The sequence below is a fragment of the Alosa sapidissima genome, chromosome 5, assembly GCF_018492685.1.
Source record: "Alosa sapidissima isolate fAloSap1 chromosome 5, fAloSap1.pri, whole genome shotgun sequence".
Classification (NCBI taxonomy): domain Eukaryota; kingdom Metazoa; phylum Chordata; class Actinopteri; order Clupeiformes; family Clupeidae; genus Alosa; species Alosa sapidissima.
This window is the reverse complement of record NC_055961.1, coordinates 5103739-5118860: the sequence shown is the minus strand read 5'-3', so window position 1 is coordinate 5118860 and position 15122 is coordinate 5103739. Positions and strand designations below refer to the sequence as shown.

At 43.3% G+C, this 15122-nt stretch overlaps 1 protein-coding gene across 2 annotated transcripts; it reads left to right on the top strand.

Moving 5' to 3' along the window:
- The first annotated feature begins 569 nt into the window (after positions 1-569).
- Positions 570-11721, top strand: mdh2 (malate dehydrogenase 2, NAD (mitochondrial)). Of its 2 annotated transcripts, XM_042092136.1 has the most exons (9): positions 570-753; positions 2599-2767; positions 7637-7720; positions 8179-8288; positions 8579-8704; positions 8872-8949; positions 9159-9258; positions 9739-9890; positions 11400-11721. In XM_042092136.1, the coding sequence occupies exons 1-9, from the start codon at positions 691-693 to the stop codon at positions 11529-11531; spliced, it is 1014 nt and encodes a 337-aa protein (XP_041948070.1). In that variant the 5' UTR covers positions 570-690; the 3' UTR covers positions 11532-11721. The 2 variants fall into 2 exon arrangements, with proteins under 2 accessions (XP_041948070.1, XP_041948071.1); XM_042092137.1 differs by lacking the exons at positions 570-753; positions 2599-2767; positions 7637-7720 and adding an exon at positions 7779-7814.
- Positions 11722-15122: the final 3401 nt, after the last annotated feature.

Below are 15122 nucleotides of genomic sequence, written 5' to 3'. Positions count from 1 at the left end.
CGTCTATGAAACTCCCGCCCTGCGTCCTGATTGGCTCTACCATACAATCTGGTGCCGAAATCACTCTCAACGGAACCGATCCCAGATGGATGTGAGTGGAGCTAGGCGGAGCTAGGCGGACCGAAATTCATCTGGCGAGAGTCAGGTTAGAATAAATGGGCATTACAAGCAAGCAAGCAAGCAGCAAAGTAAAGCTAGTAACCAGATATACTCCAGTGTTAATTTTGGCAAGTAAATTTAAAACTGCTACAACAAAAATACAAATATTTAGTTAAAAGACTCCAATCTGACAATACTCTTTCCCAAATCTTGTCAAAGTTGTTTGGTGTAAGGAGGCCCTGTGGAATTTCTTTGACATTTCTCACTGTCTCAATGGCTTGTATTCTCCTGAACTTTGATGGCGCTGTGATTTTAAATACTGGACCACTCGTTCCTGTTCTTCTTTGGTAGCTCGCCACCCAAAGGATGATTGGCACGTTTTTTGTACAATCACAATAGAGGTTTGCTATCATTCGTCCAATCAGAGACGTCAAGGAATATTGCGTATTTTATGTCGTCGGCGTTAGGTAGCACGTACACTCTTTCTCGACCGGCTGCTGTGGTAGAGGACGTTGGAGTCACACGGGAGAGAAACGATACGTTTTATTTAATTCGTTTTTTTAAAGTGAGGCCCCACAATCTCTGTCCAATATGTTCTCCCGCGTTGCAAGACCAACCATCAGTGTTGCTCGGAGTCTTTCCACATCTTCACAGGTGAGGTATTAATTCATATTTATAGCTGCCAAGCTGCAGTAGTGACTAGCTTAGCTAACGTTAGTTAGTGAGGGCTATATTAGCCTGCTTGGGCTAGCTAGCTTGGCATCAATATTCTACTGTAGGCTTACATTACGATTGGTTATTGAAAGTGTTAGCTTAAATGTTCTGTAATGCACCACGCTTGTGTGATGATTTAATGATAGCTGGCTACTAAGGGCAACGTTATGGCGCAGGCTAGAAAGTAGTCAGATAACGTTACTTTCTGTCAGTGTGAATCTGTCACTTTGCCTCAGTAACGTTATGTTAGGTTGAATGCCAAGTTACTTTAACCTCAGCTGTCAGTTAACTTGCTAGCTCAAATGTTAGCGCGCTAACCATTACGTTAGCTGCACATCCAAAAGGTCAATGCTTGATGGATGACAACGGGTGGCCCGCAATAATATCAGTGGCTAACCTTGTCCTCTTAGCATTTTCGCATTTAAAATAAGATCACATTGTTTTAACGCACCTTTGTCTTTACTCGGATTGCACGCGTGTTGAGGGAAAGGTTAATGAAGGTCTCTCTAGATTACGTCGGACACCTGATGAGGATGTGGGGTTGACTCTACGTTACTGTAAAGTTAACGGTAACGCTTTTGGAATCCTTGTTGTCTGATACACTTTGCTAGTCTTTTTTTGGCCTTTGAACTGGCATTGCACGTTGAAGCAAGTGCCCAACCCAACCCTAATCGAACCCAAATCAGATGAAACTCCGGTTGGTTTAGCATTGCAGTAACTTTAGCCGTCTCACGTTGGCTGGCTTGCAGTATTGTAATCGACACAAGGGCTGGGCAGATGTCATAGTTTAGTAATCGGTAGTAGCCAACATCGCGACCCCCTTGTGATTGACCCAGCGCCATAGTCTGAGCAGGCCACTGCGAAGAGTATGTCATGTAGCCGGTATTGTAGCGTAAAGAGCTTTAGTGAATTCTTAGTTCACGAGCAGGGCCTTTAATTCAAATCCCCTGCTTGCAGTGAGTGGCTCTTGGACCCCCACCGCTCACATGTGACCAGTTTGGAGCAGCAGAAAGGTTACCTCCTAAAATATTGTCCTCTGACCTTTACCCTTTCTGCGTGGAGTGCTTCATGAAGGACAGGTAGTCAGTTTTTTTCTTTTTTATATTAGAGCTTCTGCTCAGGTCCGAGTTTCCGGTGGACTGAGTTGGTTGGTGGTGTTCTGTTTAAGAATGTCACCTGTTCTCAGGTTCTAGAATACTGAGCATCACTCAGAGGCACTTCATGAAATTAAACAGTGCAATCTTTTTTTCTCACTGCAGAGCACATCTCTCAATTCTGCATCTCTTAAACCAGACCACAAGCACTTCTCTTGTCAGCTGGTGCACATTGATCTATCTCTGCCCCTGCAATTGCCTGATAAGGAAACCATGAAGTTGCTCAATACAGGCCAAGCCTCCTGCTAATGAGTGTCTTTGTTGAACATCCTACAGTATGACTCATGCTGTACAGCACAGTAGAGTACAGGTGGCCTCAGTGTTGTCTGAGGGCAGTGCTGGGTTGCCTTGGAGGGCATATTCTTACTGGGCCATAGGTGGTGTCTGGATTCTTAATTGGACCAGCAGTCACTACTGGTCGGGTTTTACAGTTTGGGCCTGTTGATCCATATGGCTATCATGATGTGGGGTAAATGTTGACCTTGACCATTACCACTCCGTGCCTTTAGAGGGCAGGGTAGGGGTAGCGCTGTGCCTAGAGAGATGGGAGAGGGTCCCTTCCTCACAGTAGCCCATGGTGTCACTCTTTTCGCATATCTGATCGTGTGTGTGTGTGTGTGTGTATGCGCAGAGCCATGCTAAAGTGGCCGTATTGGGTGCGTCGGGAGGTATTGGCCAGCCGCTCTCGCTCCTGCTGAAGAACAGCCCTCTGGTCAGCCACCTGGCCCTCTACGACATCGCTCACACTCCTGGCGTCGCTGCTGACCTCAGCCACATCGAGACCCGCGCACAAGTCAAAGGTAACCTCTCGAAACATCCCACACACCAGCACGCAAAATTCGCAATTTGAACTAAATTTTTAAGGCCGCAATTAATTGTGCAGCTCATTATCTTGGAGTATTTTGCTACTCGGACTATTTGGCAACACGACAAACATGTACCAACATTTTAAAAAGCACCATGGGAAGCAGTATGATGAATGTACAGTAATTAGTCACATTGTGTATAAACTGCAGGACCGTGTTTTATGCAAGTAAAAAAGACAAAACAAAAAAAACATTAATACCATGTTGACTGCCCCCGTGTATTAACCTCATGGCTGAAGACATTTTTCGAAATCAATGTATAAACCGCGGCTAATAGTTGGGAAATTACGGTACGCTAAAGAGAGGAGCAGAAGTAGTGCTTGCCTTACTGGGAATTTACACCAGAGCCACCAGTTGCCATCAGCTGTCTATTAACTCTAGAATTCTATTGGAACCAGGGCATCAGTTTACACCTGCTTTAATGCATGTGTTACGACTGTAAAAAGTAGAGGAAGCCTATTTTTACGCTTCACTTCAATTTTCTCTAAATATGTTTTACAGCCTGCAAAAATGTCATTATTAAAAAGATATAGATCCAATCTAAATCCATGTTGCTGCCCTGTCATTAATTTTTGTTTCTAGTTCAGTTTGAGATGTATAGGCTTCTTTAAGTTAGTCCCTCGTTTCTCGGATTTAGTGCTGTAGTTTCTTTCTCCTCACACTGTGACATACCTGCATACACTTGAAATCGATCAGGACAGTTTAGCCCCTCGTTTCTCTAATTATACTTTCTTCTTCCTCTTATAAATCACCTGCTAATGAGAATACTCAGACGACACAATGTTCAAAACCTGTAACTTGCTATACAACAATTTTAACAATTTCCCTAAAATACCAGATGTTATTTATTACTTTGCCTACTGTTAACTAGCATGCTATCTAGCAGTAGTGCAGCAGTACCGCTAACTAGCATGCTATCTAGCAGTAGTATAGCAATACCACTAACTAGCATGCTATCTAGCATTAGTGCAGCAGTACCGCTAACTAGCATGCTATCTAGCAGTAGTGCAGCAGTACCGCTAAGAATCATGCTATCTAGCATTAGTGCAGCAGTACCGCGAACTAGCATGCTATCTAGCAGTAGTGCAGCAGTACCGCTAACTAGCATGCTATCTAGCATTAGTGCAGCAGTACCGCTAACTAGCATGCTATCTAGCAGTAGTGCAGCAGTACCGCTAAGAATCATGCTATCTAGCATTAGTGCAGCAGTACCGCGAACTAGCATGCTATCTAGCAGTAGTGCAGCAGTACCGCTAACTAGCATGCTATCTAGCATTAGTGCAGCAGTGCCGCTAACTAGCATGCTATCTAGCAGTAGTATAGCAATACCGCTAACTAGCATGCTATCTAGCATTAGTGCAGCAGTACCGCTAACTAGCATGCTATCTAGCAGTAGTGCAGCAGTTTTCCACAGCAAAAAACAGTGAGGGTCATTCTAATTATTGGAAAGCATAGTGTACCAACTTAAGTGATGTAGACCAGTGGTTCTCAAATGGGGGTACGCGAAGGCACTCCAGGGGGTACGTGAGATTTTAACCCTTAGAAGCCGATTACGCAAAGTGCGTCAAAAAACACCCTTTCTTCTCTGTTACATTGCTCCACAACTGTTCATAGCAGCGAGAAGCCTTTATTGTGTGAGTGACAGAGCAGAAGTGGGGCTTTCCAACAAGACCACCACTTGTCTGTACGTTAAAGTATGAAGATAAAGAAAATCATGAAATTAAATCATATTTACAGTCTCTGCGTTCACCTGCGCACCCATTACTCTCGTTTGAATTACTCGCGAACCCATGATCGGATAGATATGGCAATCATATCACTATCAGATGAAAGAGGAGACACAGGGCTATCCATTGGTACCAAGTATGTCGATCCTTCTGGCTAGGGATCGACCAATTATCGGCCTGGCCGATTATTAGGGCCGATATTTAGCATTTTTATAATAATTGGTATCGGTCATTTTTTCCACCAATAAGCCGATGTTGAAATGGATAAAGAATGAAACGCGCTACTTTGTCTGTAAAGCGTCTTTCACTCCCTGCATTTGCTACTCTGTGGTCAAGAGCATTGTCCCGCCCACTACACCGTCTGATTTGTTAGTTAGCACGAATGCAGCCAATCAGGATCGAAGACTGAACACAGACAAAGTTTAGGATTCTCACTGAGGCAGACTGTAGACTGGGCTTCAGCTGTACGGAGCTATTTTTCGACGGTAAGGAAGGTAGCCTACATTGCTGAAGTTGCAATGAATCACAGTCATCTACACTGAAGTTACAAAAACACCACTTTGTAAGCTATTGTCTCTTTGATCCGGATCAATAAGTAAAGCACCCACTTCCTTCATTTAGCTAATTCCCGATTGATGCACGTTACTGTTTACTAGTTAGCCTACAAACTCGGGTGCTGCGTGTCGGGAGTTCTCTGCCTCAGCCTTGTTCGTTAATTGTGAATATCGGGACACCACGGCGGACATAGTATAGACAAGTCCTAAATTATGCGATAGCGAACGTCAAAAAGTCTAATTGCTCCTTTTTGAAACAGACTGTCAGAAAAGACAACATGCACCCAGGGCCAGCCGTAATTTAATCCGACCTGAACTAAATTGCGTCCTGAGCTTTAGGCTCTCAAAAGTGTAGCTTGTAGTCTACACATGGACACAAATTGCATACTTAAATAGCCTAAGAACTATTTTAAAACTGTTTTGTTAAACTATTCAACCGTAACACTTGCCATCACGCATGCACCTCTTCCTCTCCCTCTCCCTCTCGTGCACTCACACACACGATGGCAAAGCATCCTCTTTGTGACAGGTCCCTTAACAAGCACATAGCCCATTGTGTAGGCCTAGTCTATGAAAATAATTGCTATCACTTAGCTCTTGGATTAACATGATACACAGGATTTACACTTGCAAGTAATGCAAGTTGATAGACAATTGTGTATCAAAAGAAGAAAGAAAAGTTTGCATAATTAAATGCTTTTGAATTATTTTTTTTTGACAACTGACATATCGGTTTTACATATCTGTTATCGGCCTCCTTTTTTAGTAATAATTGATATCGGTATCGGCCCTGAAAAAACCATATCGGTCGATCCCTACTTCTGGCTTATGAAAACAGACGAAGTGACTGCAAAATAATAACGTCATGTACAAAAACCAACTGGACACCCATTACTCTCGTTTGAATTACTCGCGGACCCGTGATCGGATAGATATGGCAAGCATATCACTATCAGATGAAAGAGGAGACACAGAGCTATCATTTGATACCAAGTACATCCTTCTGGGTTATGAAACAGACGAAGTGACAGCAAAATAATAACTTCATATAGCTCGACTTACCTCACATTTTTGTCTGTTTTTGTGGCAAAGCATGTTTATAATCCAACGCTATTGTGTGTTTCTCTATGGCAAAGAATGTTCATAATCCGGTTTTGAGATCCTAGCTAATTCCTGCATGGCATTCAATTCAAAGCTCACATTGCATCCCAATTTGTTCGACAAAGAAACACCTTTTTTGCCTTTACTTTGTTCATGGCAACGCAGTAAAAAGTTGTAGAGAATCATGAGTGCAGACAGGCACACGCACATAAACTTGGGGCAAGTCAGGTCGGATCAGTTCGTGTTCCAGATATATGGAGCGCAGAATGCTAATTTTTAATCACTAAATAAAAAAAATGGCATTTATTTCTGTAAGGCCCACACCACATATGTCTGTAAATTGCTCAGCCCCAGAGAATCCCTCCACCGTGGGAATGATATTGCCAGATTCAGGACCGTCTGCCCTACACACACATGAAATGCATGTATGAGCTATGATCTTGCTGTGGTGAGATACATGTCAAAATATAAGATTTTTTATAATACGCTTTTTATATTTTAATTCTTTAAAACTCAAAATAAAATCAATGCTAGTACTAATACATGAAATGATGGCAGATTTGGATAGCTTAGACTTGGATAGCTTATTTGGATAGCTTAGACACACATATATAATATGTGTGTGTGGCACTTACAATGACCAGAATAAATCCTTATGAATAAAGGTAGTGAAAATGCCCAAAAAAAAACTAAGGGTTAAAATAAACATGTACATAAAAAGTACAATCCATGCAAAAATACTTTAAAAAAAAAAAAAAAAAAAAATTATATATATATATATATATATATATATATATATATATATATATATATATATATATATATATATATATATAATTTCAGGAAAATATAAGTTGTATGTGTTTATTAGTTCCAAAGTTTAATAAATTAGACACTGATGGCACAGTGCTCTGTTTTAAGTCTTTTTTTCTCAACTAAAAATGCTTTGCGCTGGTTAGGGGGTACTTGGCTGAAACATTATTTCACAGGGGGTACATCACTGAAAAAAGGTTGAGAACCACTGATGTAGACCATATAAACTCTCTGTTGCAGAAATAAACTTATGTCAGCAACCCGCCAGTGGCGGGTGACATTATTTTTATGTGCATTTGGCGGGTGCGATTTTAAACCCTGCACAAGAATAAACCTGTAGCTGCGTAACTGTAGCATGGAAGATGGAAGGGGTGTAAATTCATTAGTTTACATTTATAGGTCTTGCTTGCGGTGTTAATTCCCCGCAAGAAGTAATATTTCAGAGCCTAGTTTGAGACCAGGCCAAGCATCCAGAACCAAGTTTACTTTGTTTGTTTTTTTTAAAATAAAGTCTTAAAACACCCCTCTTGCTTGTTACGTTGTTGAAATATAAGCTGTGTGTGGTTTTCAATAGCCGTCCTGCTCACGTGGGTATCTCTGCTCCACAGGTTACATTGGTGCAGACCAGCTGGATGCAGCGGTGAAGGGATGTGAGGTGGTGGTCATCCCTGCTGGAGTTCCCAGGAAGCCAGGTGAGGACAAAGGGTAGTGTGTGTGTGTGTGTGTGTGTGTGTGTGTGTGTCAGTGTCAGTGTCATCATCCCCTCTGGAGTGCCCAGGAAGCCAGGTGAGAGTAGCGTGTGTGTGTGTGTCAGTGTCAGTGTCAGTGTCATCATCCCCTCTGGAGTGCCCAGGAAGCCAGGTGAGAGTAGCGTGTGTGTGTTGGTAGTTTATAAGTGGAGGAAAGGTTTAGGTGCAGCTGGTGTACTTTAGGAGCTGAGCAGAGGAGGTGTAGATTGTGAATATGTGATGCAGCACAACTGTAGGACATCCTGTAGAAGGACAACAGGCGTGTGCTGGCACACCTAGTTTAACTGTACCGTTAGAGGTGAGAGAGAGAGAGAGAGAGAAAATCTATATATAATGAGTCTAGAGAGCTGTCTGTGTGCGCCTGCCCGCACGTCTCCTGACGCATGCCTGTTTGTCTGCAGGCATGACCCGTGATGATCTCTTCAACACCAACGCCACCATTGTTGCCACCCTGGCTGACGCGTGTGCCCGTAACTGCCCAGAGGCCATGATCTGCATCATCGCCAACCCCGTATGTACACCCTCGACCTTTGACCTCTAACACTGGCATGGGTGCTCAGGCCCTTGTGTCCCTGTGTATTACACTGTACAGCTACACACCAACCATATGATGTCTCAACTTCTGTCTGAGAGCCACACACATACACACACACTACTGATAGTACTACACACACTCTATTCACTGTCCTTCATGACTATGAGTGTGTTTATTGCTGAATCACATGCTTCATCGTTTTGAATGTAGCCCTATGATCTTGCTAGCTGAAGCCCTATTTGATTGTAAACTGTTGTTGTGTGTAGGTCAACTCCACTATTCCCATCACATCAGAGATCTTTAAGAAGCACGGCGTGTACAACCCCAACAGGATCTTTGGAGTCACCACACTGGACATCGTCAGAGCCAACGCTTTTGTGGCTGAGCTCAAGGTGAGGGGTGTGTGTGTGGTATTGTATGTGTACACTGTTTTGAATGAGAGGGTGTGTGTGTGTGTGTGTGTTTGGTAGTTGGTATTGTATGTATACACTCTTGAGCGAGAGGGTATGTGTGTGTGTTTTGGTTTGAAACCTGAGTAATGTTTGTGTTGTGTCCTCAGGGGCTTGACCCAGCACGAGTGAATGTGCCCGTGATTGGAGGACACGCAGGAAAGACGATCATCCCCCTCATCTCACAGGTAAGTACACACACACACACACACACACACAGGCTCAACATCTGACAGATACACACTCAATCGATGTTTGATACACACACACAGCCTCAACATCTGACTAATACACACAGACACACACACTCAGTGTCTGACACACACACACACACACTACCTCTGTGACTCCCTCTGCCTTACGTGAGTGCATGTGTGTGCTGTACTTGCTCCTCTAGTGCACACCAAAGGTGGAGTTCCCTGCTGATCAGCTGGCGGCTCTGACTGGTCGGATCCAGGAGGCAGGAACTGAGGTCGTCAAGGCCAAGGCTGGAGCAGGTGGGCACAGGGCCAGCCTCGCGTCTGATTGGCTCCACAGGGCCAGCCTCGTATCGGATTGGCCCTTTTTTAAAAAAAAAATATGATATTAGTTTGCAGAGTTTTAAGTTTTGCCAATTCTTTCATTTCTCACGCGCCACATTGCCTGTGACGTGTTCACACCATTTTCATAGCCGAATGAGGAGTAGAGTTCCTTTTCCTGTTAACTCTCATGTGCTTCTGTTGCCATCTGCTAACAAAACAGAGAACTGAATGGCAGTTTGCCTTCCTGTCTGGTAGCTAGGTAGAGGGACTTGTTCTGTTTCTTAGCTTTAGCTGTGTTGTTAGCTTGTGCTTCACCTCACTGTGTGTTCACTGTGTGCACTGTGTGCGCTCACTAATTCACGGATGGGATAAATGCAGAGACCAAATTCCTTGTATACGCAAGTATACTTGGCCAAGAAACCTGATTTACATTTACGTGTGTGTGTCCGTCCGCAGGCTCTGCCACTCTGTCCATGGCGTATGCTGGCGCCCGCTTCGCCTTCTCCGTGCTGGACGCTATGAACGGGAAGGAGGGTGTAGTGGAGTGTTCCTACGTGCGCTCCGAGGAGACCGAATGCAAGTACTTCTCAACACCACTGCTGCTGGGGGTGAGTACACAGACACCGACACCGACACCGACGTCCCGGTACAATGGAGGGAAAAGCAAAACAAAAATGCAGAAAGCAATTTTTTTTTTATTGTGCATGTATCAGGCTGTACCACCTAGTGTCATACAGTCTCTTCCCTGAGCTATCTGCAACAGCCTGAAGTGTGTAAGATGTAGGGTAAACAGTACAATAAGTACCCAGACTCCATCTGTAAGTTGTAAACAAAATAAGACAATCAGCTATAAAACTTAAAATAGGCCTACAGCATCTCTTATTTCTGAAAGTGCAAATTACATAGAATAATGATTTTTAAAAATCCACTTAAGCAAGACCTTCAACATCTGTGTTTAGTTGTATATGGAAGGGTCTACAATTTGCCTCAATATTTTTCAGTGTGTGTAGAGTAATAATGTAGCCTACTAACTGTGAAAATATCACACTATTTTGCCTTCTTTTAAAAAACAAAATTGCTCCTTTCATTTCATAAACACACTACAACTAGAAGTCACATGACTTAACGTCGAAGGGCAAACTCACCGTAGCATGGTTTGTTTATTAGCCTGGTTAGCGTTGACACTTACTGTCTGCACTTAACACTACCAGCTCCTCATGTGAGAAGTTACAAGTTACCCCAACATAAAGGTAATTACCATGCGATTTACATGGCTTTCTGTCATTACGAAATCATTTAATTTAAGCCATAGGTTTTGGCTCTATTTGTATGTGTATCCAAAGGCTGGTGAAGTGCAGGGGTTTTTTTTTTTTTTTTTTTTTCCCCGGTGATTGGTAGCCTACATCATCTGGGTGATTGCTTCTAACATGTGTAGCATATATTTCCACTCACATACCCAACAACTGCTGAACAACGCCGACACAGTTTTTTTTATCCACCACTCTCTCGCCTGTACTACTGTAACTGAAGTTCTCAAACTTGCGAAGAGACCAGCGGATCCTTTAATCATGTGTGTCGCCACCTTAGTGCTACTATCTCTGACTGACTGACTCGACCAACGACCTGACAAAAAAAACATAGACGCCAATCAGAGCTTCAGAGCTAAGGCGAGGCTACAGATTAGCGTTAGGTGTCGCTATAGAACTCCCGTAACTCGCTACTTAACAGTAATTGCGCATGACATTAATTAATACGCACACGAGTTTTATGTTTTTTTTTATACTGTGTATTCTCCGTGTAAATTCATGCACCGAACTGTGACGTCCGTACCGTTTCGGTTCAATACGAATACATGAACCGTTACACCCCTAGTACACACACACACACACACACACACACACACACACACACCCCCCATACACACACGCAGATATTGTAGGTTTTCAAATCAATTCATCTATTGATGTGGGACTGAAGATGTAAATTAGCCTAAGGCTTACTCTGGTGTAATGCATCAAATGGTTACATTTATGTTTTAATTTCACACGGGCCCTTACAAATAAAATCGAAATGTGTGCATGGATCTGGTTGTAAAGTAGCCTGTTGTCCTTCACCAGAAACACGGCATTGAGAAGAACCTGGGCCTGGGCAAGCTGTCCGCCTTCGAGGAGAAGCTGGTGGCCGATGCCATCGGTGAGCTCAAGGGCTCCATCAAGAAGGGCGAAGACTTTGTGGCAAACATGAAGTGAGCGGGCGGTTCCAGTGGGTTCTCCGTCTGAGCCGGAGAACGAGCACTTATTTATGTAGTCCAGTCTCTTGTCTGTTGGGTTCGGAGCATCTCCGAGTCAAGTCTTCATCATGAGCGATGACACACATAGCAGCTTGTTACTGATCTCAATCTCTCCATGGCTTCATCAATAAACAGTGTCCTCTACCACACTCACGTGGAAGCTTGTGTGCGTTGTGTATCTGTGTGTTGTTTGTTTGTTTGTTTGTTTGTTTGTTTGTTTGTTTGTTTGTTTGTTTATCTGGGTGGAACATCATAAGGCCGCATTACTGTATGACTGCATTCAGTATAACCTGAAACCCTGGTTATGATCACCTGATTTAATTAGTTACCTGTGTATATTCTATGTTACATAAAATGTGGGTGCCAGGTTTTCCTAGGCGCACGTTTCTTTTTGAGTCTGAAAACTTGCTTGGTGGGGATTTCCCCCTCCTATCTCATTTCAAGCCACTGGTGATGCCGATTTATGTAAAAGGCTCCTTTTGGCACGGTAGAGCCGTCCCCTTCACCTGCACCAGACGGCAGGTGAGTCTGGACTCTTGTGCCGCCTGTTGCTAGGCCCCGTGTGATCCAGTCTCGGCTGTCGTGGGAACCGTGCCCCGTGCTGTGTCCCCGCACCATCTCTCCACCACTGGCATCACACACACACACACACTAGAGACAAGTAATTATGAAATAAAATATCTACCTTCTACTGATAGCTGTTGCTTTCTGTGTGTATTCATGTTGATGCATGTGTGGCAGGAAAGCAGAGCATAGGCTCATTTTTGCCAAAATTGGTTCCCCTTCAGGACAATGTTAAGTCTTTGATCTGCTGATTCCAGGTATATAGTTTTTAGTTCACAACAGCAAAAAATGGCAAAGAAATTACAATGTGAGGAAACTGCTGTTAAAACGTAATTTCGGAGGGGGCCGCTGTGGCACCATATACACCAAGTGCCTACCCAGGTTCGAATCCGACCTGCGGTCATGTCCCGACCCCGTCTCTCACGGGACATTCTAAAACGCTTAACGGTGAAAAATCTTGAAGTGACAACGTCGCAAAACAACGATCAATCACCAATTTCATGGCCATATCTTGTCATGAACACTTAAGCCTGTCAAAAAAACTAAACCGAAATCCAACGATTATAGAAGGTATCTCTTAACGTTTTTTTCTTTATTTGCGCCTATAGGCTATATGGCGAGAAAAGCTTAAATGTGGTTTATTGTAGGCTAGGCCTACCTAAACAACGATCAATGATCGAAAGTTTCTCTGACATATTGCTCCTCATAAGCACATAAAACTCAAAATATCAAACCCAAAGTCCAACTAGAAATGCAATTCCGAGGAATTACACGAGGGGATGCAGTCTGCTGGTTAGGGTGTTGGTGGGGCTGTTGAGCTTGCTGCTAGCTGGTTGGTAGGGTAATTGTGATACCTGCAAAGGTGCTTTTGGAGTAACCAAATTTGACTCTTGTGTGACATGGCATTCTTCAGATATCACACTCAAGGTGTTTTTGACCTTGACATTTGACCTTCAACCTCCAACTTCAACTCACTTCATCTTTGAGTCCATAAAAACACTCGTACCAAATTTGAAGCATGTACGTCAAGCCGTTCTGGAGATATAATGCTGAATGCATGAGATATGGCTGGGACTTTTATTTTGACACACAGGAAACACTTTAACAGGATGTGTAGTTCAGGTAGAGCTAGATTGTATGCTTAGAAGCTGAGACAGTTGGAATCCTCACAGGTGACACCTGTGCCAGTGTTCTGATTAGCCTGGGAACTGCTCTGAGAACTACTTAACGAGCGCAGCTGGCTCTATTATGACATCACAGGCCCCATTCAAGTCTATGGGGGAAAAATACACTTTTAATTACAAATATCTCAAAAAGTATAAACTTCTCAAAAATGAAAAACAGATAGGACGGTAAAGCCTTGGAAGATCTATGGAACGGTGTTTCAACCAAATTTGTACGTTAAGCGGTTTGGGCTGAATAGCGCGCACAAAAAGGTAAAAAGAAAAATAATAATAAATATAGCCGCAAGCGGCAATGGCGGGCCCGAGCACCTGCGGGCCGCAACCCGTGACATGTCGGAATCCAACAAAACACCGATGTGGTGCATTTGTGAAATGTACATATTTGATGCGTGTGCTATTTGTTTTTGTATTTTATTTTCTGCCACATGTACTTGCTTGGCCAGGTGGGGGTGCAATGCAAGGGAGGCCCATTGGGTGTCATCATAATCATAATATATATTAACCTGAGAAATTTCAGACCATTCATTTTAAGCAAAGAACATTTCTGATACACTTTTTGGTTGGCCAGATGGTGGCGCTATGTTAGACATGGAAATTAGACATGTGAATATCATCACAATAATGATATCCAAAATTTGTGTAAACTTTCAGATCAATCACTTAAGGCATTGTCCATTTCTGGCACATTTCCTGCTTGACCAGGTGGTGGCGCTATGCCAGGCAGGCCCATTGGGTATCTGGATATCATCATAATCATAATATCTATTAACCTGAGAAGTTTCAGACCATTTATTCAAAGCATAGAACATTTCTGGCACATTTCCGGCTTGGCCAGATGGTGGCGGTATGCTAGGCCTGTGAATTATGCATGTGAATATCATCACAATAATGATATCCAATATTTTATAAAGTTTCAGATCAATCACTTAAGCCATTGTCCATTTCTGGCACATTTCCTGCTTGGCCAGGTGGTGGCGCTATGTCAGGCAGGCCTATTGGGTGTCTGGATATCATCATAATCATGATATCTATTAACCTGAGAAGTTTCAGACCATTCATTCAATGCACTGTGATTTATGACACATTTCCTCTTTATGTGGTGAGACAACCACAAGTCACAGTGACATAAGGGGGCGCTATGGAGTTCCTGGGCAACGCCCGGTGCCAAGGCTTTTCCCCTGTGTATTCATGGTACCTCTTGACGTGTGTGCCAAATTTCATGCATTTTCACCGATGGGAAGCACCTCTTTTGGCATCACAATTCATCACATTTTAGTCCGCATAAAATCCCAAATACCTCACTTCCTGTTGGGCGTGGCTAATGCATTGTACATACGAAAGTTGTTCATCTTGGGGAGATACACACACCTACCAAATTTGTTGTGTCTAGCTGAAAGTATGTGCCAACCACTGGATCAATCACCTAAGGGGGCGCTACTGAGTCCCTGGGCCACGCCCGGGGCCAAGCCTTTATGCCTGTGTAGCCATTGTGATACCAGATGTGTGTGCCAAATTCCAAGACTTTTCATCCATGCTAACCACCTCAAAAATAGCAAAAAGGTGAACAAATAATAATAATAATAAATAATAATAATAATAATAATAATAATAATAATCCTTTCAAAAACAATAGGGCTTCGCACCTCTCGGTGCGCAAGGCTGTCGCGGCCCCGCGCACCGTCGGTGCTCGGGCCCTAATAAGAAGAAGAATCTGGATTTCAATAGAGGGGATGCATCCCCTCTAATGATGGACATTATGACATAAAGCGTTTCTGCTCCATTGAGGCCTATTGAAAGGAGAA

What these genes read in the sequence shown, in the direction of transcription:
- mdh2 (XM_042092136.1), top strand. Translation starts at nt 691, where the DNA reads ATGTTCTCCCGCGTTGCAAGACCAACCATCAGTGTTGCTCGGAGTCTT. An exon ending in TCTGCATCATCGCCAACCCC is followed by an intron (nt 8,289 to 8,578) that starts GTATGTACACCC and finishes TGTTGTGTGTAG; the next exon opens with GTCAACTCCACTATTCCCAT. An exon ending in CTTTTGTGGCTGAGCTCAAG is followed by an intron (nt 8,705 to 8,871) that starts GTGAGGGGTGTG and finishes TTGTGTCCTCAG; the next exon opens with GGGCTTGACCCAGCACGAGT.